At 46.4% G+C, this 24,368-nt stretch overlaps 1 protein-coding gene across 1 annotated transcript in view; it reads left to right on the forward strand.

Annotated features, from left to right (window-relative positions):
• Positions 1–7,848: 7,848 nt before the first annotated feature.
• The window catches only part of Dgkd (diacylglycerol kinase delta), a gene marked incomplete at its 3' end in the record, with an annotated part of 85,795 nt that continues 69,275 nt past the window's right edge, over positions 7,849–24,368 (forward strand). Inside the window, exons 1-2 of the mRNA XM_059278724.1 lie at positions 7,849–7,939; positions 23,244–23,350. Coding sequence (XP_059134707.1) covers positions 23,345–23,350 — 6 coding nt within the window. The remainder of the gene's footprint in view (positions 7,940–23,243; positions 23,351–24,368) is intronic.

Below are 24,368 nucleotides of genomic sequence, written 5' to 3' on the forward strand. Positions count from 1 at the left end.
TCACGAGTCAGGCTGGTTGGCTGGGGCACTGGGCTGTTGGCACTGACAGAGACTGACACCTTTAGGGTCCCTGGAGCTCGGGAGTGAGGGGCACCATCTAGAGGAAAAGGCGGCCTTTCACAGAGTAGCTCAGTGCCACTGGGTTCTTCCACTGGGGCCTGGGTGTGTCCAGGGCTTTCAGTCCTGTTTCTCTGGACACACATGGAGTGGTGAATAAGTTTAGTTTTCTGATCAATCCTAGACCCAGGGCCTCTTCAGAGGTTCCTGAGGTAACTGAGCAGAAGACAAATATAGACAAAAATTCCCTTACAATTCCACTTTGGGGTCCAATCCCTGTTTGAGCTTTCAATTGCTGGTCAAGTTTCTATCAGACACAATCAACCAAACCAGACTTGGTTAATAAAAGGGAGCAGAACAGAAAAGGAGGCCCCTGGAGTGTCCAGAAAACTGAACCGAACTGAGGAAGAACCTGAGCTGTCATGCCCAGTGTTGGCAGAAGCTGTCAAGGTCTTGGGGACTCAGCTCAGAAGCTGGGACTGCCAGCCCCCAGGCCATTCCAGCACCTAGCCTCTGCTGTCTGGGGCAAGAGAGTCTGGCTGGCTCAACTTTGGCTTGGTGGACCAACATCTCATGGCCAGCAGTAGTGGAGCCCAGGCCTGGGGAAAGAGGTTTATCAAGACCAATGGACCTCATGTTCATACTGTTATCACGAAGAGGGAATGGAGAATGCTGGTGTCAGAGATGGAGGAAGGGGCACGATAGGGGCTCTTCCACTGGGCGGTGGTGGCGCACGCCTTTAATCCCAGCACTCGGGAGGCAGAGTCAGGCGGATCTCTGTGAGTTCGAGGCCAGCCTGGTCTACAGAGCAATATCCAGTATAGGCACCAAAACTACACAGAGAAACCCTGTCTCAAAAAAACAAAAACAAAAAATCTCCAAAAAACAAAAAAAAAGCGGGGGGGGGGGGGGCTCTTCTAAGCCCTTTCAACCAGAAGGCCATTCCTGGCTGCAGTACCCAGCAACTGGTATTGTACCAAAAAATTCTCTTGGTAGCCATGAGGGCAGGCTGTGTGTGTTGGGGATGGGAGGAGATAGATGGATATGTGGCTCTTATCCATATTTAGGAAGTAGCTAAGGGGAGTCTGGAGATTTCTGTATAGTTCAGCCTACTCACTATTAGTAGTAGGGTGTGTGTGTGTGTGTGTGTGTGTGTGTGTGTGTGTGTGTGTGTGTATAACTAATTACTTTTCTTATTGCTGTGACAAAATGCCTGAGAAATGTGATTTAAGGAAGGAAGGGTTTATCTTGGCTTGTGGTGTCAGGAGACAGAGTCCACTGTGATTTGGGGAGCACGAGGAAGCTGCTCCTACTGCATCTGTGCTCAGAGAGATGAACGCTGGTGCTCAGCTTGCATTTTCCTTTTTTTCAGGGCAAACCCCCTCCCTTTGGTTAAACCTCCTTAGAGATGCCTTCATAGAGACACCCAGAGGTGTTGCCTAGGTGATTCTAAAAGCCACTCACGTTGACAAAGAAGATCAACCTGCACAGCGAATACTCCTGGGATTGGTTTTCTGATGCCAAGAGCGGCAGTAGAGAGCTGAGGTTCTGTGTGCATGGAGGTGTCAACATCTGAATTTCAGGCTGGTGTGTGCTATGATGCCTGGGATTTGGATGTGGAGGCACAGTTGGCTGCACTCGGTACCACACAGACAAAGCAAGGCTCGGAGCTGTGTGCTGACTTTGAGGTCCCCTGGTACTGGCAGAGATGAAGACTCATTTTTGAAGCTAAGAAAACAGTAATATAAGTAGAAACTTGTGGGTTATTGGGGCAGACACCAGTCTATCTTGTCTTCCTCCCAAGCTAGGGAACAGCTAGCTACCATTGCACATCGCTATCATGGTGCCCAGGCGAAGGGATGGCATGCTTTTGGGAGAGCCCACACTGTGCCTCCTCATGATCTTATCCCCCTGCCTTTTGACTAGGCACAGTCCACAGTGGTTAGCTCCTGGTGGGTGGAGCTCTCTGCCAGTTAAGGAGGCTGGGACTCTGCCTAGCAGCTCCTGGTGAGAACCATCCTGTTGGTTCCTGCATTGCTTGACCCCAGGACATCCTAAGTCAGAGTGGACATTAATAGGCCCGACCTTTGGAGCAGTGTGGATGAGAGAGCCAGGAGGGAAGGCCGAAGCCCGAGCCCAGGGGACCAGAGGTCAGAACAGCCCTTGCCCTCCCAGCTATTTCGGTGCTAAAACATCCAAAACAGGCCTCCAGGTGCTGGTTTGTTTACACTGCAGCTGCAGAGGGAGGGGGCGGGCAGGAAACCAGCAGCCAGCTGCCCCAGCAAGCCTGCTGTGCGTGTGTGTGTATATGTGTGTGTGTGTGTGTGTGTGTGTGTGTGTGTGTGTGTGTGTGTGTTACTGGCTCAGCTCAGGCTGCACATATATATGTGTTCTCTGCTGGCATGAAGAACCCTCAGGAGACAAGAAGTTTGAGGGTAGGTTGAATGTGTGGCCCAGAATTTTGGGGACAGGTGCAATGCAAATAAATAAACAAACAAACAAATAAACGAACAGTACAAAGAATTGAGAGTGTTGTACAGACAAAGGAGCATTTGGGACAAAGTTGGTGGAAGAACCTGATGATGAGAGTCTTTACCTGTTGCATCATCTGACCAGCCCTGAGATATACTGTTTTTTTTTTTTTTTTGTGTGTGTGTGTGTGTGTGTGTGTGTGTGAGAGAGAGAGAGAGAGAGAGAGAGAGAGAGAGAGAGAGAGAGAGAGAGAGAGAGAATCCCTTCTCTCTTTCCATCAAAAGGGTCCTGGAGATCCAAGTCAGGTTGTCAGGCTTGGCAACAAGTGCCTTGCCTCACTGAGCTCTTTCCTCAGCCCAGTGGAAGAACTTGGGACAAAGTTCGGCATCCAGCAACCAGAGGGCTGGAGAGACATGGATTCCTGCCACGTACCGAGTGCCTGCCTGATGCCAGGCACTTCACGTGATAGCCAGTTGCTCCGGCAGTTGGAACCACCACCCATTTGTTAGGTGAGAAACTCAGTTCAGTGAGATTAGATAGAAGACTTTGGCAGGCCAGCGAGGCGAGCAAATGTTCGTGACTAAACAGTGTCTGCCCTTTAGTTATCTGAAAATTTTACCGACATTTTTGCCATTTACATGTGGTTGTCAGATATGATAGAGCTCTCATGGGGCCGCTGCTTCACCCCGTGGTCTCATTGTGCAAAGCTATTGTAGTACAATACTGCAGGCATGTGCTTACCTTGGAATACCCCCCTTTTCTGGCTTGTATCTCCCCGATATCCCCTCTTCTCCTGTGTTAATCTACTGCCGTGCAATTTTTTTTTCACATGCCAACTCCTTTGGGGGCTGTCGGTTTTCCTACTCTTTTGACATGCTTTATTGCCTGCTTCCACATCCATTTCACAGACCGGATAGTGAACAGGTCCCAGGGGCAGGTGGGGCATGTAGGGGTGGAAGTCATGCACATTTAGAAGTTTGGGTGTTCTTGTGGTTGTCGAAAATGTTCAGGGACCCAGGGAGTCTCTCTGTCACACTCAGTGAGAAGCTATCCTGCTTCATGGAGAATGAGGGTCATCCCAAGCTTTCGGGTAGAGACATTCTAGTCAGGCGGTTCTTTCTGACAAGATGGGTCCTCTTCCTTGCATGTCACAGAGACTGATGAGGTTCGATGTGAGGTGTGTTATTACTGCCACCTTGGTATGCCCTCCAGGTGGGGTAAACTCAGGGCGCAGCACATCATTAGACATGATTCATTGTGTGACTCATTCAGGGAAAGAGGCACCAGAGGGAATACGCTCTTCCTAGCCAGCCGCCTTGGGGGAGTTGATGGCTCAGCTTCCTGAGATCTCCAAGGGAACCACACTGTGCATTTACCAGGGAACAAAAGGGCTTCTTCACGTGTCAAAAAAAAAAAAAAAAAAAAAAAAAAATCATGTCCAAGTTAGGTTTCTCTGCCTTCAGAGCATAATGTAATTCTTTTCAAGCCTAATACCCTTCTCCTAAGTACATGTTTTATTTCAAATAGTTTTAGACTTACAGAAAAATGAGCACAGAAGGACCCACACTGTTTCCTTATTATTAATATCTTACATCGGTGCAATACGGTGCCTGCACCAAGTGAATTGGCATTGACACATTCTTATTAAACTAAACACATACTTTGTTCTTCAGATTTCCTTACCTAATGGCCCTTTCCTGTTCCAAGATCATGTCTGAGATCCATGGGACACACAGTCATCTTGTCTCCTTAGGCTCCTTGCCTGTGACAGTGTCCAGGGCTTTTTCCTGATTGCAGCTATCCATCCATCCTCCTCTCCAGCCCCGATTTCTCCCTGCCGGCTGCTGTTGCTATCAGGTTCTTTCCCGTGGCATTGGTTTCTAAAAATCACCAACTCTGGAGCCCAGAGGTACCCTGAGCTTCTAGCAGGTGTGGTCAACACACCCAGCACCTCAAGCCAAACCCATTTCTTTCTTACGTTGTGGAGCTCTTGCTGCTGCTGCTGCCATGCCCAGAAAGCCCCTCACGGAAGGGCAGCCAGATTCCTACTCCCCTTTTGTACTGTGAGCAGCTGGTCATCTTCCCTCTTCCGCTTTGTCTCCTGTCCATCATCCTTACCTCTAAGACAACCAGCCCGGAGCTGGCCTGGTCAGCATGGCGTTGTCACCAGCCCTTTCTAATACCTTCCCTGTCTCTAATCCCTTTCTAATCCTGCACAAATCTCTGTCTAGGTGCACGAGGGAGGGCTTTGTTTCCCTCCCCTCCTCCTCTTCTTTCTTATTTGGGCTAGGGTCTTCAAACTTGAGATCCTCCTGCCTCAGCTTCCTGAGTGCTGGGATTGTAGCAATGTGCTTGGCATTATGACCCCATCTTAACATTGCTTCCTTTTTTTTTTTTTTAATACTTTTTACATTTAAAAATTTTAGTGGTATGACTAGGCGTGTGTATACCACGTATGTCGAGGTCAGAGGACAACTTGTAGTTTTTTTTTTTTTTTTTTCCTCACCACCATATGAGTTCTAGGGATTGGGCTTAAGTCCTCACTCTTCATAGTAAGCACCTTTTCTTCCTAAGCCGCCTCACTGTCCCAATTACTTTTTTTTGGGGGGGGGGGCGGGGTTTCGAGACAGGGTTTCTCTGTGTAGTTTTGGTTCCTGTCCTGGATCTCACTCTGTAGACCAGGCTGGCCTTGAACTCACAGAGATTCCCCTGGCTCTGCCTCCTGAGTGCTGGGATTAAAGGCGTTGCATCACCACCACCCCGCCACAATTACCTTTTTTTTTTTTTTGGTTTTTCGAGACAGGGTTTCTCTGTGTAGCTTTGCGCCTTTCCTGGAACTCACTTGGTAGCCCAGGCTGGCCTCGAACTCACAGAGATCCGCCTGGCTCTGCCTCCCGAGTGCTGGGATTAAAGGCATGCGCCACCACCGCCCGGCCACAATTACCTTTTAAAGACCCACTCTACAAATACTGTCACTTACAGTATCATTCTTTGACAAGGTCAAGACTTCAGTACTGAATTATGGTGAACTTCCTTCTATCTCATACTCTGTCTTTCTGTCCATGCTCTCTCTACCTATGATATGAACATCCCCCAGGTCTTGACTTCCTGGGAGACCAACCCTGCAGCATCCAAACTCAGGAATCAGCTGGTCTGAGTTTACATCCTGCCTCCTTGACACACCTAGAGAATGACGCCTGAGACTTCCGTGTCAGGGTCTTTCTTTCCCATTGGTTCTGGGGGGTGTGGCTGAGGGCTATGTCTCATTCAGCATGTGCTCTATAGTTCGGAGTTGTCACTATGAAGTGCAGCAGAACTTGCCTCTGATGGAGGTACACCCACTCTGATAGCTGTTAAAGCCACTGTGGCTACGGAGTGCTGCGAATGTGAGGAGTGCCACTGAGGAACTGAAATTTGTTTTTTAGTTAATTGGAGTTTTTATTTATTTTTGGTTCTTTTTTAAAATGTCATTCCAGAGCTTAGGCTGGCCATGAACTCTCTGATGCTAGTTAATTGTGATTTAAATATAAATATTTGCATGTAGTGGGTATAGCACAGGGTGGAGTGTCCTAGTTCACCCAGGGGTCTCAGATCTTTTCTACGACATTCCTGCATTGGGCCTGGTCATCCTCTGTGCTGGCTGTGAGGTCAGTGTCCTGGCCTCATCTTTGTGCCAGATGGCATCCCGTGGCTCCTGGTGTTGTTTGACTTGTATTGCCTCTGGAAAGAGTTGCCCAGGGCAGTGAGGCCCAGAGCTTGCTGACTGGTGGTCAGGACAGAGGCCCCTGGTCTCTAGCAGCAGCCTTCGGAAAGGGGGAGGGGATAGCTAGGCAGTCCCCTGCTGACTTGACCCTTCCAGCCAGGCACAGTAGAAGGGTAGCACATTCTCCTGGGTGGCAGTGAGTCCTTTTCCACCCATGTGCCCCAAACACCCCTGCTGTGGGATGTTCTGTATGGCAAATATGTTGCTAATTAGTCAATAAATAAAACACTGATTGGCCATTGGCTAGGCAGGAAGTGTAGGCGGGACAAGGAGGAGAATAAAGCTGGGAAGTGGAAGGCTGAGTGAGAGAGACACTGCCAGCCGCCACGATGAGAAACAGCATGTGAAGATGCCGGTAAGCCACGAGCCACGTGGCAAGGTATAGATTTATAGAAATGGATTAATTTAAGCTGTAAGAACAGTTAGCAAGAAGCCTGCCACGGCCATACAGTTTGTAAGCAATATAAGTCTCTGTGTTTACTTGGTTGGGTCTGGGGCTGTGGGACTGGCAGGTGATAGAGATTTGTCCTGACTGTGGGCCAGGCAGGAAAACTCTAGCTACACACCCCAAACTCAAGTGACTCCTTCTCCAACTGCATAGCCTTCCTCTTTTGCCCCAGTGTGGAGTTCACTCCAATCACTTCTGCCTTCCTTTAGTGCCCCATCATTCCCTCATGAATCTCAGTTCCCTTCTCTATCTCTCAGCCTCACCCAGTAATTCAGGTTGCCTACTTGCTCAATACATCAAAGCCTGGATCATAGGTCCCAGCTTTGTGACCCAGCTAGGGCCAGCTTAACCCACCTCCACCCCTCACCCCCCACCCCGGAGCTACTTGCTGCCCTCAGACCTCAGCAGAAAAGGCCAGTCCTTAATCTGGTCCTCATAGCCTCACTTGACCCCACAGCTCTCCAGTTTTTATCTTATGCCGTTTTCCTCCCTCTAAGCCACAGCTTCTTTTCTTTCTCGCTGCTGGGCTTTTGCACAGATCTGGCCTCCGCCTAGAACACGGTTCCCAGGTTAGGGGCAAGTCCAGCTTACTTTCTCCATCTCTGCCTTACAGAGTGGCCTTAACAGAAGTTCTGTCTTCTCTCTCTCCCGGTGTACATGCACGCACGCATCCACTCTGCAAACTTTCACCAACATAGTCCAACAGCCTCCTTAGAGGTCCCTTACTCGGGTGTGAAAAAAAGAAAAGTGTACTTAGAAACAAGAAACAGAAATTGTGTTCCAAGAAGAAAACGACACAAGACAGAAGAAGGAAAGAGATGGGTCGGGGCAGAAATAACCAGCGAGGGCCGGACAAGCCTGCGTCTGCGCCCACTGCCGACAGGGACGCGGTGGGGTGGGGCGGCCGGCCTCTAGGCCCCGCCCCGCCCCAGGCCCCGCCCCGCCCCAGGCCCCGCCCCGCCCCAGGCCCCGCCCCGGGCGCTCGGCCCATCCCATCCCCGCCCCGCCCCGCCCCCCCGCGGCGCGCGCGCTGGCCGGGCAGCATGGCGGCGGCGGCGGGCGCCCCTCCGCCGGGTCCTCCTCAGCCGCCTCCGCCGCCGCCGCCTGAGGAGTCGTCCGACAGCGAACCCGAGGCCGAGCCCGGCTCCCCACAGAAGCTTATCCGTAAGGTGTCCACGTCGGGCCAGATCCGGCAGAAGGTGAGCCCGCGGCGTCGGCCGGGCGCGCGCCCCTCACGCCGCGGTCCCTGCCGAGGCCCGTGACCGTGTGCGAGCGGCCGCCCAGGCCCGGCCCGGCCGAGGTCCCGCGGGCGCTGCCGCCGGGCCGAGCGCGCCGCCGCCTAACGGGCCGCGGGGACCGGGCCGCGGGGCCGGGGCCGCGGGGACTGGGCGCAGGTGGGCGCCGCCGCTGAGGAGACTGAGGCCCGGCGTGCTGCTGGGTCGTTGCGGGGACCACAGGCGCGCTCTCCCCGAGGCCCCGGGGTCTGTACGTTTGAGAACCGGGCGCTGCTTCCCGTACTCACCTGTGTTGGCCTCACCCTCCAGTGCCCACCCGGCTGCGGGGTCCTCACCCACCCCCAGGTCCCGAAAGGGAAGGGATGCGCGTGTAGTGGCCGCTTCTCCCTCCGTCCTCGGGAAAGCCGGGACTCCTCACCCGCTGGGCACAGAACTCTTCGTGGAGAACTCCAGCCGCCCGGGATGCAGTGCAGAGAGACGCATGCCTTTTTGTTTTCTTTCCCGAAGAATAAAGTTGCACCCTTTGCTTTCCCTTTCTTGTTCCTCGTGAGAACTGCGTATGCTTTCTTGCTGAGGTGAGCCCTCCTTGTTGGAAGGGCTTCCTCGGGCAGGTGGCTGGACAGGTGGCGGAGAGCAGGTTGCCACCGTGGGGCATCCCTGGCAGTTCCGGCTGGCACGGGCTTGCTCATCCTGCTGCAGTGCGCTTTTCCTCCGAGGCCAGTTAGTTACCTTTACTGGAAGATCCATTTCTTGCTTGATCATCTGTCAGCCTCTGTTACTTGCGATTGGGGAGGGGGATGCATTTAGGTGCTGCTGTGTTACACTGTTGTGAGGTACCTCAGTCATTCAGCACATGGGATTGAACACCTGTGCTATTCTAACAGCGCCAGTGATGATAGAGCGATTGCATGCAACGATTCTCCAGTTTCTCTTGGGTTAGCTTTGAGCACTTCAGTTGGGTTAATTTATTTGGAGTTAATGGTTACTGGTATCTGTCATTGTGCTCTTATGGATTGGAAACTGAAGTGGAGCAGTTAAATGACTTGCCCAGGGTGGTAGAAGTAGTAAAACATGGGTCTGGGTTTCAACCTTGATGAGGATCTCACTGATGAGAGGCAGTTTCTCCATCTAGGGGTTACCTGTCAGGTAGGGAGAGGACCCCTGTACTCGTTATGTTATAACATAGTAAATGCTGTGGAAGATTTGAACGTGGCATCTGAAAGTTTAGGCACACCTGGAAATGGTCAGTGGCTCAGGTTGAGTGGAAGAGGCTGGAACGATCATTCGGGGCCAGGCTGCAAGAGAGCACCAGTGAAGGCCATTCGAAGCATGGGAGTGACAATCAGATGTGCCCCAGAACTAGTTTAGGAAGCCCTGGTACTGATAGGAGTGCCCTTTCCTAGTGCTTGTCCTTAAGGTAGGTACTAGTGTGAGGCGATCAGATCTTGTGACTGAAGGGAGTGATGAATGAAGGCTAAGATCATGGTGGAGAGGGATGGACTCCTCGGAGATTCAAGTGAGTCCAGACTTTTGTTGGTCAGGAGGTGTCTCCCTGCCTTTCCTCAGGATGAAAACAATAGCTGCTGTACCAGCTGTTCTGGTTGGCTGGGGGGAGTGGTGGTTATGGTGTTAAAAATACATTCCGAGGACATGCATTCAGAATACATTCACATCTGCTGTACAGATAGCTCAGGGCTGATTTTTCTTCTGGTTTGCTAGAGCTTGTCAGGATGTGGGAAATGTGAGGTTTACTGTGTGTACAATACCTCCCTTTTGTAGCAGAGAGGCCATTCATGAATTTTTTTTTTTTTTTTTTTTTTTTTTGGTATATATGTGTGTGGTACATAGTGCAGATTTCCAAATGATGTGATCAGAACCCCCTCTTACTGTTTGACTAGAGGAGTTTAGTTCAGGGGAGCTGTGGCACAGGTGCTGGAGAACAGAGCATGGAAGCTGAAGGCAGTGATGCAACTCAGAGATGAAGCAACACACAGGAAGCCACTGCCACCAGAGTGCAGGGACAGAAGTCAGAGGAAGGAGACCACATCAGACTCCAGGGGCAGTGGAGCTCCTCCAGAAACTGGAATTGTGGAGTCCCACCTGGCACAGCTCTGGGAGGATAGAGTTGCAGCTGCACATATACTAAGCCCCTTCTGCCTGGACATCCTGCCTGTAATGGTTACCTCTGCTGCAATTTGAAACACCCCAGAAGAACCAGAGATGGATCTGAGGACCAACTGGCCGAGAATCGGAGCTGTATGTATGACAGGTTTTCAAAGATATTAGTCTACTGCAGCCTCTACCCGTCTTAATTTAGGGAGAATTGGTAGTGCTCCTCAGATTTTAGTGTGCAGACACATCCCCTGGGGACACTGTTAACTCGATGATGCTGGGTGAGGAGGACTGGGGCCTTGGAATGTGTATTTTTAGCAGGCTCCCAAAGTCATTGATACTGCTGTGCAGGAAGCATGCTTTGAGAAGCAAGACCCTAGGGTGGTCCTGTAGAGGACGCCTTACCAATCCGTGTACATCTTCTGGTCCTAAGGAGTTTGGAATGTTTTTCCTGTAATCCTCTTCTGAAAATTCGATGTGTGTAGATTTGGGGTGGCTATTTATGACATGTTTGATTGGTGTGCTCCCCCCCCATTTGAATTCTTTGCAGTTGAAACTACCCCCAGAAAACACAAGGCTTCATTTGTGCTTTCTGACCACAGTACACAATAACAACTCCAGGACTACATAGCTAGAGTGGAAAGAGAAAACAGGTAATGCACTGAGCAGTGAGCTCATCAGTACTTTGGAGCATATTTTGAAATTTGAGTAAAGAGCAATGTAATTCTTTGAAGCTATTATTTAAGACAGAATTTTGTTATAAGTTTTTAAAAAGTTAACTTTAAAAAAAAAATCCTAGTCATTGGAGATGGGAGCAGGCGAATCAGTTTTGGGTCATCCTTGGAAACCAGCCTGGGGTACAGGGCCTTGCTTTAAAAAAGCGAGGTGGGGTGGGGATGATAACTCACATGTCATTCAGTTTATTCATCTAAACAATATAGTTCAGTTGAGTATAATGGCACACATCTGTAATCCCAGGGGCCCTGGAGACTGAGGCAGGAGGGTGTGGAATAGCTTGGGCTATATAACAAGATCCTGTCTTAAGAAAACAAAGCAAAAACTGTATAGTTGGGTGGCTTTTAGTATATTCACAGTTGTGCAACCATCACCACAGCCAATTTTAGAACATTTTCATCACCCGTTTCCTCTCAGCTCCCCCAACCCTAGGCAGCTACTCATGTACTTTCTGTCTCTATGCTTGCCCATGCTGATTATTTTCTAGAACAGAGTCATTTAGTATGCTGTCTTTTGTGTTTTGTTTCTTTCATTCAGCTATTTAATTTTTTTAAAAGGTAGCATGTACAGTGATGGGGCTTTATTAGAGTACTCATACATATATATTATTATTGTACTTATATTCAGTATATTTTTAGGATTCTTCCAAGTTATAGCATGTATCAGTACTATATCTTCTGCCTTTTGGCCTTTCTAAAACACCCCTATGAACATTTGTGTACATTTTTTGTGTAGACGTGTCCTCATTTCTCTTGGGTGTATACATAGAAGTAGAATTTTGGGCTATATGGAAAAACTGTTTAACCTTTTGAGGAACTGTTGGAATGCCTTATGAGTGGCTCCATTTTACATTTTCAACAGCATTGTGTGAGGAGGAGTCTCCAGGTCTCTGCAGCCTTGCTCATACTTTTCTTTTTTATTATAGCCCTTCTAGTAGGTGTGAAGTGGTAAGATTTTTTTTTTCTCATTTTTTTTTTTTCTTTTTCTTGTGCTAGAGATGAAGCCAGGGCCTCATATGGGCTAGGCAAGTGCTGTACCATTGAGCTACACTTCTAGCCCCCATAAATGTTCATATCTTCCACAGCATTTACTATGTTATAATGTCACATGTACTAGTGTCATCTCCCCACTAGACCAGCAACCCCTAGATGGAAAAACCCTCCCATCAGTGGGATGTTCAAGGTTCAAACCGGGAAAACAGTAGCTGCTATACCAAGCTGTTCTGGTTGGTCTCAGTAAGGTCTCCAGGTCTTGACATGTCAAGTGTTGTGCTAGGCACTTGCTGCCCTCTTAATAGACACTGCAGGACCCAGAATTCAGTTGAAATTTAAGTTCTGGGAGAAGCTGAATCCAAGGATTCTTTATGGAGCAAAACCCATCCTCTAACAATGAGCTGACCCCAAGTAATATGAACCCAAGTAAACAGTATTTTGTAAAGAAAACATTCAGGGAGATTGTTTGTTTTATCTAAAGGAAAAATGACCTCAAGTGAAAGGTTAGAATTGTTAGAAGGGATGAAGAACAATATGCACACTATGCAGGGTGTTTGTGTGGAAAAGACCAGGTGGTTATTGACTGTGTATATTAACTCTGTGTTTAAAACACATATAGATTAAAAACAGTAATGTCATGAGAGAAAGATAAACAGTAAAACTGTTTTTAAAAAGTTATTTAATGTTAAACTAGTTTAGGATATGAGTCCTAATCTTGTAGTAGCTCTAAAATAACCATGGACTGTAAGTCCAGGACTGGGAAATTGAAAGAGAGAGAGAGAGAGAGAGAGAGAGAGAGAGAGAGAGAGAGAGAGAGAGAGAAGAGAAGAGAAGAGAAGAGAAGAGAAGAGAAGAGAAGAGAAGAGAAGAGAAGAGAAGAGAAGAGAAGAGAAGAGAAGAGAAGAGAAGAGAAGAGAGAGGAGAGAGAGAGAGAGAAAGGGAGAGAGAGAGAGGAGAGAAATAAAAAGGAAAGGAGGAAAGGAAAGGACATGACCGCTCCTAGGTATGATAGAGGAGAAAGTTTATTGTAGATAAAAGGGAGAGTGTAGGGAGAGACAGGGACATATGGGAGAGTCCAAAGTGGACATGACCAGACTGAACTGGGTCAGTGGGGAGAGGGAGAGGGGAAAGAAGAAGAGAAAGAGGGGGAACAAGGTGTAGCAGTCTGGAGGCCAAAGGACCAAAAGCGGTGGGGAACCAAGATGTCTATATATAAGGAAAAGCCTCTGGGGGAAGGGCAGCATAGCCCCTGGGCTGGAGAGTTCAGGGTAGAGGGTGGTGTATGCCAGCCATTCTTTGTAACAGATAGAGACTGAGGGATGCTGGGAGAACCTGGAGGCCCACTTTAATTTGTTAAATAGGCACCTCAAAAGCCGATTTTCCTGGGTTTGAAACTTAACAAAAGTGATATAATAAACTCTAGGAAAGAAGGCAAGAAAAGAGAAAAAAAGGGACACTGAGCAAGTGTGACAAAGAAAGCAAACAGTAAGTCAGGAGTCTAAAGTTCCAGTGTTTGTTCCATAGACTTATTTGGATTAAGTTGGGGGGAGGTGGCACAGAAGTAGAGTAAGTACTCATTTGCTTAGCATGTGTGAAGTCCTGGGTTTTGAGTCCAGTATCATATTTGTAAGTGGATTTAAGTTCCAGCTAAGAGAGAGTACGTAAACTAAACTTATCTAAGCTATTTAAAATGATACATTTAAAACACAGATGTAAAGAGATTAAAAATAAAGCAATGGAGAAAGTAATGCAAAGACTAACCAAAAGAAAATTGATGTATTAGCTTTAATATCCAATAAAATGGTCAAAGCCAAAGTTATCATATATAAAGGTATTATACTGAAAAATGAGTTTATAAAATATTTCAAATTCAAGAATTAAAAACTTGTAAGAAACTTGTAAAAGAAAAATTAACACAAGTATAACATGGATCTCAAATATCCACAGTCTGGAGGCATACCACCCTTAACACTCCCAGGAGAGCGAGAGGCAGGAGGGTCAGAAGTTTAAGGTCACCCTCTGCTGCATAGTGAGTTTTAGGCTAGCCTATGATGCTTGAGACCTGTTTCAAAACAAAACAAAAAGCAACACCCTCTTCTTCCTCCCTAAAATCACAGCAGGATTTACTTTTTTGAGGTGCAGTGTCTTGTTACAAGGCCCTTGTTGGCTTCAAATTCACAGCAGCCTTCCTGCCTCAGTCTTATGAGTGTTGGTATTACAGGTATTCATCACTGTACACAGCTTTATAGTGGAGCAATTTAATGTATGTTTCTCAGGTGGTGGTAGGACAAACCAGACCAGAAAAAAAAAAAGTAAGAATGTAACAGAATCCAATAACGTGATACATGGATAGACTACTGTAACTAACAACCAGAGAATTTAGTTCTCAGATTTATAGACATATTTGTCAAGATTACTCATGTGCTGGCTACAAGGCAAGTTTCAGCAGTGTTCACAAGAATGCAACTGTACAGAATATGTTTTCTAATAACAGTGGAATTAAATAAGACAGGAATTAATACAAAGAAAATCCTGAGAGTGTATATGGAAATTTAGGAGTCTATTTCTAAGTAATTTATGGGCCAAAGAAAGATAGAAATACTTTTTGAGTAGAATGATGGCAAAAAATATCTATGTAGCTGTAATTCCAGCACTCAGGAGGCTGAGGCAGGAATGTGAGTGTGAGGACAGGTGGGTCTACAGGCTGAAACTCTTCCTCTTAAAACAAAGCCCCAAAACACCAACAGCCAACCAACCAACCAACTACCGACCAACCAAACAACTACCAAACAACAACCAACCAACTACCAAACAACAACCACCAACCAACCACCAACCAACCAACCACCAAACAACCACCAACCAACCAGCCAGCCAACCAACCAGCCAACCAAATACCAGCCAACTACTAACCAAACCAACCAACCAACAACCAGTTAACCAGCCAACTACCAACCAACCACCAACCAACCAATAACTAACCAACTACCAACCAACCAACCACCAACAAAAAAACAAACCCAAACCAATTGAACCAGTCAACCAGCCAAACAAGCAAGCACAACATTAAGTAGGATGTAGCTGGAGTCACATCTAGAAGAAAATTTCCATCAATTACTATAAGCACTAGAAAAGAAGACATGTTGGAAAGGCATGAAATTCAAGAAGCAACACACCGAATCCAAAGAAAGTAGAACACTTTGTTTAAAGAAGATGGGGGGCTGATAAAGAGTATGCACAAGTGCTGTGGCAGAAGGGAATTGAGGAAATCAGCTAAAAGCAGTTAATAGGCACAGGGGAAAGGAGGCTAGAGAGCTGTGTTGGAAACCACATTAAGAAGTAAGAAGTCGCCAGGCAGTGGTGGCGCACACCTTTAATCCCAACATTTGGGAGACAGAGGCAGGCGGATCTCTGTGAGTTCGAGGCCAGCCTGGTCTACAGAGCAAATTCCAAGACAGGCTCCAAAGCTACACAGAGAAACCCTGTCTCAAAACAAAACAAAACAAAACAAAAAACAAAACAACAAAACCAAAACCAAACCAAAACAAAAACAAAACCAAAAACAAACAAAAAATGTAAGAAGTCTGTTAATAAGATCCAGATTGACAAGATAGCTCTGGTCATGTCATGGTTGCTTGAGAGGATGCTGCCAGTCCCCATGGGTAGGGATGATGGCAGCCTGCACCAGGGTGGATGGAGTTAGCTGGGTTTGAGAGCATCCTAAGAGAGCACTCTGCTGGCTTGTATAGGTGCTGGGGAAGAGGAGGTTGATGACTCTCATGAGACATTGAGGCCCTTTTCTGAGGCAAATGCCATAAGTGAATAAGGACCAGTTTGGGGGTTTTGGTATGATCATCTCCACCCCTGTGTTCTATCCTGGATTAAACTGTTTCCTCCTCTCCACCCAACCCCAAATCACCATATGGCAGCTATAGAGACAAGTCAGGGTGAGATTAGAATGTTCAGAGACGGGAGGGAGGGCAGGGAAGAGAGGTTGGGAGAGAAGGAGAGGAGCTACAGTGAAGGCTGGGGAAGGTTTCAGCAGAAGAGTGGTCTGCAGGCCATCCCCAAACACCTCAGCAAGTGCCTCCTAAGCACACCATAGCTTTTCCTCTATCACATCAAGTCTTTGCACCTAAAACACACTAACATCACATATCCAGATAATTATTACATCTCCCTGACAGAACCCAAGTGTCTTTTATGGCTTCCCTCTTAGGACAGGTACTAGTGAATTCATGCGTTGAGCTGGTCATCTTGGCTCTAGTTTTTTAAGCCAGAACAGCTCCCTCCCTCACTTTTTTCCTACCATGACAGTAAAGGCTTAAGAGGTAAGGGCAGCTGTCTTGTAAGAGCTCTGATTGCTTCCTAAAGGATCTTTTCACATTGTTCTTTTATCCTCTGTTTCCTGTAACCTGGAAGTGAGAGGTCTCAGAGACTCCTTAAGATTCAGGCTGGCATTTGGGGAAGCTCTGAACTCTGTCATGCATTCCACAGAAGCTATGCCCTCTCATCTTGTCCCTCTGAGGTATCGTCACTAGATGTTTTCATGGAGACATGGGTTCCTTTGCGTTAGTAAATTATCTGAGTGGTGCTTCCTGGGCATTATGCAAATGTTTTTTTCCCCCCAGCTTTTACACACTAGTTTTTAGCCTTTAAGTGCAATACTTGTCTGAGTATATAGAATGGAGACTACTTGAATCCTCTGTTCTGCCACTTATTCCATATATATATGGACAGGGGTTCTCTATGGCTGTCCTGGAACTCCCTCTGTAGACCAGATGGCCTCGAACTAAGATGTCCACCTGCCTCTGCCTCCTAAGTGCTGGGATTAAAGGTGTGTGCCACCACTGCCTGGCTCACATTTATGTTGTTGTTGCTTTACTATTGTAAGCAGTCCAGGCTGGCTTCAAATTGAGACCCTTCTGCCTTAGTCTCCTAAATGCTGGGACTATAGGCAGTGACGCAGCATCTGGCCAATCATGGTTTTTGTTTTAATTTTTTTATTATTTTTTTGATTTTCAGACAGGATTTCACTAGCTTTAGCTGGACTGGAACTCACTACATAGATCGGGCTGGCCTTGAATTCACAGCAAGATGCCTGCCTCTGTCTCCTGAGCACTGAGATCAAAGGTGTGCATCACTATACTTAGCTATTTTTAATTCAAAATTTTTACTTATTATTTTATGTGTATGTGTGTATTTGCTTGTACACATAAGCTAGAAGATGACTTTTGGTAGTTAGTACTCTCCTTCTACTATATTTACAGGGATGAGTACTTTTACCCACTGAACCATGTTGTTGACCTGAGAGTTTATTTTTAAAATTTTTTTTATTTATTTTTTAAATACAGGGTCTCTATTATGTAGCCCAGACCAGCCAGAACTTGGTGTGGAGACCAGGTTGGCAGTTGTTGATTTTGATGTTTTCATTATCTCTCTTTTTCTGAGTCAGGCCCTTCATCCTAGCTGTAGTCTTTGCAGGTCTGCGTGCTGTATTACTATGTCTTCACCTTGAGGATTGAGTCTCAGAGTTCTAGTTGTATGGCTAATGGGGCACAGGTGCATCCTGTAGCAGAGGTGGTGTGCTATTATGACACTGTACATCCTCCCTCCTGTGCCTAGGATAGGAGTGCCTAGTGGTCCTGGCACTTTAGGCTTGTGGGCCTTTGCCTACCCTTTATGCACTGGATTAGGTTTAGGATTGAGTTTGCCTCCTGAAAGAGTCTGGCAGCCTTCTCCTTAGCAAAGTCTTCTTTGGTCTCCTATTGTATCTCCTTGTATTATTTTGGACATTTTTTACTGTTTGCAGGCTGGATGGTCTGACCACTGTGCCCATGGTCATGTATCCTCTCTTGATTTAACCAGTAGCATTCAGGGAGCGACAGTTTGTTATATATTGCTGATATCTTTGTGTATTGTACATTTTCCCCATTAGCCCTTCAAGTTGGATTTTAATTCTGCTGTTGAGTGATGAATTTTCCTTTTTTTTTCTAATCTTTGCTTGTATCTTAGCTTGTTGTCTTAAATTTCATTCTGTTCTCATTTTGATGTTCCCTGTCCTTTGAAAAATGCTTCATTTTATTTTTTAATAAAGGCAATGCCTTCCTGGATCTTACAAATGAAGAGAAGCAGCACATGTGCCTGTCTCCCCTCTCTTTCTCTTCTCTTGCCTTCTCTCCCCTATCCCTCTTTCTCAAATGAAACCTATGTTACTCCCATGTTTGGCAAACTACCTACTCCCAAGTCACTCCTCCAACCCAACAGCATGAATTTCTAAAACAACCTTCTATTTCTATAATAATTCATTTCATAGTCACGCACATACTTTATTGTAGACAGAAATTTCTCCAGTCCTGTCCGGCCCTGTAGTTGGGATGAATCTCTTCCACCCACACTCTTGCAGCTGCTTACAAAATAATCACTCAGAGGCTTACATTAATTACAAACTGTATGGCCTATGGCTTTAGCTTCTGGTTAACTAGATCTTTCATCTCCAATTAACCCATGTCTGTAAATCTATATGTTGCCACATGGCCGTGGGTTAACCGTCTGTTGGTATCTTGTTTCTCCTTCAGCAGCTGGCGGTCTGGTGTCTCTCCTGGCTCCACTCTTCTCTCTGTGTCTCTGCTTGGATTTCCTGCCTGGCTGAAAGCTTTCTTGCCATAGGCCAAAACAGCTTTATTTATTATCTAATGGGAGCCACACCTATTCACAGCATACAGAAAGACATCCCATAGCACTTTATGGCATATATTTTCTTCAGTCTACCTACGTTCTCCATTTTGTTTCAACTAACTAGTTAGTACCACCATGTGTGTGGCTGCTGGAAGAAATGCTGAATGCCATTAGACTGACCCTAGCTGTGCAGCCACACTTGTGTGGGTCCATTTTCAGTGTCCATTGTGGATTATGTCCTTGATTTGTGGGTATTTAGCAGTCTCCTACCACCCACCATCGACTGGCTCTTCCCTGTTGCATCCCAGATGAAGAGTGGGTTGTGGTCATGATGGAGAGGAATCCCTTGCCTCCGGTTTGAACTCTGTTCAGATTCCCTGATAAGTGGTACTTTGTATTTTTGGAAATATCGAAAAGGGTCCCTCTCTCCCTCTTTCTCTCTTAGATCTTACTAAGACCTGTCTGGCCTCAAGCTCTCGATCCTTATGGTTAAGCCCACCAAGTGCTAGAGTTCCAAGCCTGTACTATCACTTGCAGATACAAACGTTTTTAATTTTAGAGAAGTCTCTTGTTTTCTCCCCCTTTTGTTGCTTGTTCTTTTGGTGTTATATTTTAAGAAGCCATTGCCAAACCCAAGGTCAAGACGATACAGTCCTAGGACTTGTGAAGCTTTATTGTTTAGCTCTTATCTTCAGTCTGACTGTTGGGAGTTGTTTTTCTTATCTGGTGTAAAGTCCATGGGGTATTTAGTTGCCATAGTCCTCCAGCTGCAGTCTCGAGTGCAGGTGTCCCAGTGAAAGTGCCTTCTAGGAAGAATTTGTTGTCTTGACACTTTTGGAGTTTTTTGTTTTCTTGCTTTGTTTTGGTACAGGTTCTCCCTGTGGCTCAGCTGGGCTCTCAACTCCTGATGATTCCTTGCCTCCACCTACTGAGTGACACCCCATCAGGCTCTCAGTGGAGGTGTTTTTGGGTAGTGGTGGTGTTAAGACAGGTTCTCGATCTATAGCTCGGGCTGGTCTAGAATTCATCGTGTAGCTCAGGATGACCTTGAACTGGTGACCCTCTTGCTTTGTTCTAAGTGCTAGGATTAATGGTTAGACTTCTGCAACAGTAAAAACATTCAAAAGCAAGTCTCCACCCATCCCTTCCGAACCCTTCTGAGATAGACACTTGACTCAGCTCTTTGCACAGCTTTTTTTTTTTTTTTTTTTTTTTTTTTTTTTTGAGACAGGGTTTCTCTATGTAGCTTTGCGCCTTTTCTGGATCGGCTCTTCCTCCCGATTGCTGGGATTAAAGGCATGTGCCACTACCGCCTGGCTGCACAGCCCTTTTTAAGGTTTCAAATAACATTGATGTCATTAGACCTGGGGATGCACCCCTCCCTCATTTTCCCTTTTGGTCATGTCTGCATTTGAGATCTTTATGAAAATCTTTTGAGCAAAGGGAATCTGGGAGTGCTACTGGTCTCCTTTCTGTGTATGGCTGGGTGGTTTCATGCTTTGAGTGGACAAGTAGAACCCAGGGTTGTCAAGACTATTAAGTGTGCACATGCTTAGCACCTGTTGAAGCTGTGGGCTCTATCTCCAGCATCAAACCAGACTAAGTCAAAGTTGCAAACAGCCTCACATTAAAATACCAAGTCAAGCTAGGTGTGGCGGTATATATCTTTAGTTCTAGTACTTGGGAGACTGAGGCAGGCAGGTCTCTCTGAGTTCAAGGCCAGCTTGGTCTCCACAGTGAGACCTTGTCTTAAACAACAAACACAAACAACAACAACAAAAACATGTCAAGGGCTGTAGAGATGGCTGTGGCTTAAGTACATATTGTACCCAGGACTCATATCAGTTACCTCACAATTGCTTGTATCTCTAGCTCCAGATCTGACACTTCTGTCATCTGCAGGCACTGTAGATGACATGTGCACAAACCCATATATAGACACCAACATACATAAAATCAAAAAGAAAATACATATTAAAAGCAATTTATCAGACCTTTCCAGTTGACTATCAGTGGGTGAATGATAAAGTTAACAGGTACTAAGTAAGTGCTGGCCTGTGCCGTGTTCTCTCTCTCTCTCTCTCTCTCTCTCTCTCTCTCTCTCTCTCTTTCTCTCTCTCTCTCTCTGTGTGTGTGTGTGTTGATTCTACCTTCACAACCATGTGAGGGTTATGAGAATACTAGGGTACCCTGAAAGTGACAGATTGACTGACTGAGCAAGCCAGGGAGGCTGGAATGGGACACTGTTATGAATTGTTATGCATGCATGGGAAACCTCCAGCTGGCTGGGTCAGGGTATCCCAGTTGTGCAAGGAACCATGCTGGCATGCTGGGCAGATGAAGCAGCAGGCTGGCGAGTGATGCACTCCATGCAGGCATGGCAGCAGGATGGCAGGTGGACATTCACAACCCAGATGCTACATCTGCACAGAAATGGTTTATTGTAATAGGCAAAAAGAAGATAGGAAAGAAGAGAGAAAGAGGGAAAGAGAGAGAAGGGGGGGCCAAGGGATGCATACCTCATGGGAGTGGAGGGAGAGAGAGAGAAAGGGGTGGAGTTTTTCTTTAAGAAGAGGCTTCTGTGTCAGGACACAGGGTGGGCCCCAAGGGGCGGGATCAGAATATTGACAGACACTGCTTTTGTGCAGTTGGGAAACATCAAGGCAAAGTCATGTTTACAGAATGTATTTTAGCTATGTGAAAAAACAGCATTCAGAATGAAGATGATATTAGGGCTTCTGCTGTGTGTGTGTGTGTGTGTGTGTGTGTGTGTGTGTGAATTTGGAGTATTTTTAGTTCACATAAATTGTTTTCTCACAGGGACATGTATTATTTTATACTAGAGAACAAGGGTGCTGTCCTTCAGTGAAGATCTGAAGTGGAGCCTGGTAGTGAGTGTCCTTCTGGGTGTGGCTATAGAGGGTAGTATACTATTGTGGGAGATGGAGAGAGGCCTGTCCTTATCCTCTTTTCTAGAACTTTCTAAAACACAACCAGACCCGGTAGATTAAAGCAGGATGAATCCAAGTGTAACCCACCAGAGATGACCACTTAGACACAGTTTATAGAAATTGAAGGTCTTTATTCCAGCTGGCTAGGACGATACTTAGGTATTTAAGAACCAAGTGTAGTGCTGAGTGTTTAAAGTAGGGGATTTTTAAACGTAAAAACCACTCAGCATCTACAAGGGGAGGTTTGCACAAGCAAGCAGTTTAACAAAAGCTAAGAAAAGAAGTTAGCTGAAGGAGAGAATTTGCATAAGCAGGCAGTTTAACAGAAGCTAAGATAAGTTAGCTGGGGCATCTTGACCTTAGGTTCCTAGAATAGAGTTGGATACTTTTCTTGGGGCTCTCCATCAAGTAGATCAGATTCTAGTTAAACCTAAAATGGCTTTAGCAAGAATACAAGATGGAGGAACCGCTGCACTGTTTTGCCTGGTCACATTCTCCACTAGTTGTATTTGCTCCACCCTTGACCTTGGGCTATAGGGCCCGAAGGAGGTGGTGCTTCCTGCTGTTGTGACCTCTTATAAGGGAAGGGAGAAGGGTCACGTGCCTCTGCTCCCTGCTACTGCCTGCGAAGTAGATTCTATCTGGTCATCTTCAGCTGTCTACTTCGTTCTGTATTCATGAGTGTACTTCCTTAATTTCTATCTTAATAAATTCTGTTACCCATTTAATAGACTCACATGGATTGATCATAGTAAGTGGAGCCCAACATGGGGCTCAGTGTTAAGAGCACTGACTGATGTTCCAGAGGAACCGGGTTCAATTCCCAGGTTGTCCGGAGTCTGATCACACTAGGATAAAAAATAAATAAATAAAAGGAAGAAGGGACCACCAGACCTTTCTCTTCTTTCTTATAAGTGGTCATGTACAATGGCAGGAAGCACTGCCTCCTTTAAGCCCTTTAGTTCAAGGTCATGGGTAGAGCAAATACCACTACAGCTAGTTCTATGGGCATGAATCAAATCATTGACTTGTTCTGTTCTAAGGGGACATAGTTGTTCCTAAGGACCGGTAGCTTAACTGTTTATTCTGTTTGATGTAGTTGGCCATGCTGGCTTGATTTGAGAAGCAGGGCTTGGTATTGGGTCACCTGGGTATTAGACATATATCTCTCAGGTGCCCCCTCAAGAAGGCCTCAACAGAGTGTGGGGCTGTCAGAACAGTTAGTACCCTAAAAGTTAATTTGTCAGCTTCTTTTACCAGCAGGGTGGTGGTAGCTATGGACCTTATATACAGTCATCTAGCTGTGACTGGGTCAAGTCTCTTGGAAAGATATACCACTGGTCTTTTCCAGGGTCCCAGGGTTTATATGAGGACCCTTTAAGCAATACCTCTGGCCTCATCCACATACAAGTGGATGTCTGGGAGGGCCAGGGTTGAGACAGATAACCAGGGTCTTTTTCAAGGCTTCAGAGGTCCTCTGCTTAATGTCAGTTCGCTCCAAAGGCTATATACCCCTGGTATTGCCATAGAGGGGGTTGGTTGTTTCAATAAATCCCATTATCCATATCATGCAGTATCCAAATGCCTTCAGAAAATCTTTTTTTTCTTCAATGTGGGAGCAGGGATTTGCAGGATACCTGAAATACAATCATGGGAAATTGTCCACTTATCCTCTAGGTTGTAGCCTAGGTATGTGATCTGAGGGACTTCGCAATTGAGCCTTCTTGGCTCACATTCTGTACCCCAGGACTTGGAGGGTTTCTAAAAGGGCTTCTGTCACCTTTCTACATTCATCCTCAGTGTTTGAAGCTATGAAGAGGTTATCTACATACTGGAGAAGGGTGCTTTGTAGACTGGTTGCCTAAATTCCAACAGATCTGCATTCAGGGCTTCAAAAAACAATGTTGGTAAGTTTTGAACCCTTTTTCATAGTCTAAGCAGCGATCACCACATGGTAGTTTCTTTCCCTGTCTGTCTTCAGCTGAATCTTGGTTGTTATAAACTTTCTGAGCAGTTTTCAAAAGTTGAAATCTATTCATCTTTTCAAACCTCTCTTTTTTTAAAATGATTTATTTTTATTTTATGTGCATTGGTGTTTTGCCTACATATATGTCTGTGTGAGGGTGTCAGATCACTTGGAGCTGGAGTACAGACAGTTTGTGAGCTGCCATGTGCGTGCTGGGAATTGAACCATGTCCTTTGGAAGAGCAGCCAGTGCTCTTAACTGCTGAGCCATCTCTCCGGCCCACAAACCTCTCTTATTTCTGGGGCTTTTTTCTTGTCTGGGGCCAGCTGCATGACAAAGGGCATATTAGTGGCTCGCTGGTTTTTGGTGGCATCTGGGTCTATGGGAGTAAATACCCTATTAGTCTCACAGAGAAAAACCCAACAGATGATTATCAGGTCCTTGAGTAACTTGACTTACCTTGGGTAAGTTGGTAGTTTTTTGTCTGCTGCTTTTAATCTTCCCAGTATTTGGCAAAAAAGCATCCAACACCCTCTTAAAGCAGCTGATAAGGGACTGTGGCCTCTCTGAAGAAATGGAGAGTTTTGGGTCTTCCAATTATACAAGCGAGTCACTGGTAGATAAGGAAACATCATAAACCATGAACAGGGAAGCAGTTGAACTTCCACTCCCCCTCCCCTGCCTGCTTGGGGGAATTGCTTCCCCCTTCTCCTACTGAAACCAGGTGCTTAGAGCAAACAGGGGAGGGAACACAGAGAGAGAGCATTCTGCTCAGGAAACTATTTCCTCCTCCCTGCATGCACTCTGCTTAGAAGACAGTGCCCCCTATCCCCCATGAGAGAGGTTGGGCCCTTCCCCACCTTCACAGAGGGAACAGGACCAGGATTCTAGGACCTTGAGCAGAGTCAAGGGACTAAACAAGCCAAAGGCTAGTGCTCCAGAGCAAGAGGACAGGGAAG

Source organism: Peromyscus eremicus, chromosome 13 (genome assembly GCF_949786415.1).
Source record: "Peromyscus eremicus chromosome 13, PerEre_H2_v1, whole genome shotgun sequence".
NCBI lineage: Eukaryota > Metazoa > Chordata > Mammalia > Rodentia > Cricetidae > Peromyscus > Peromyscus eremicus.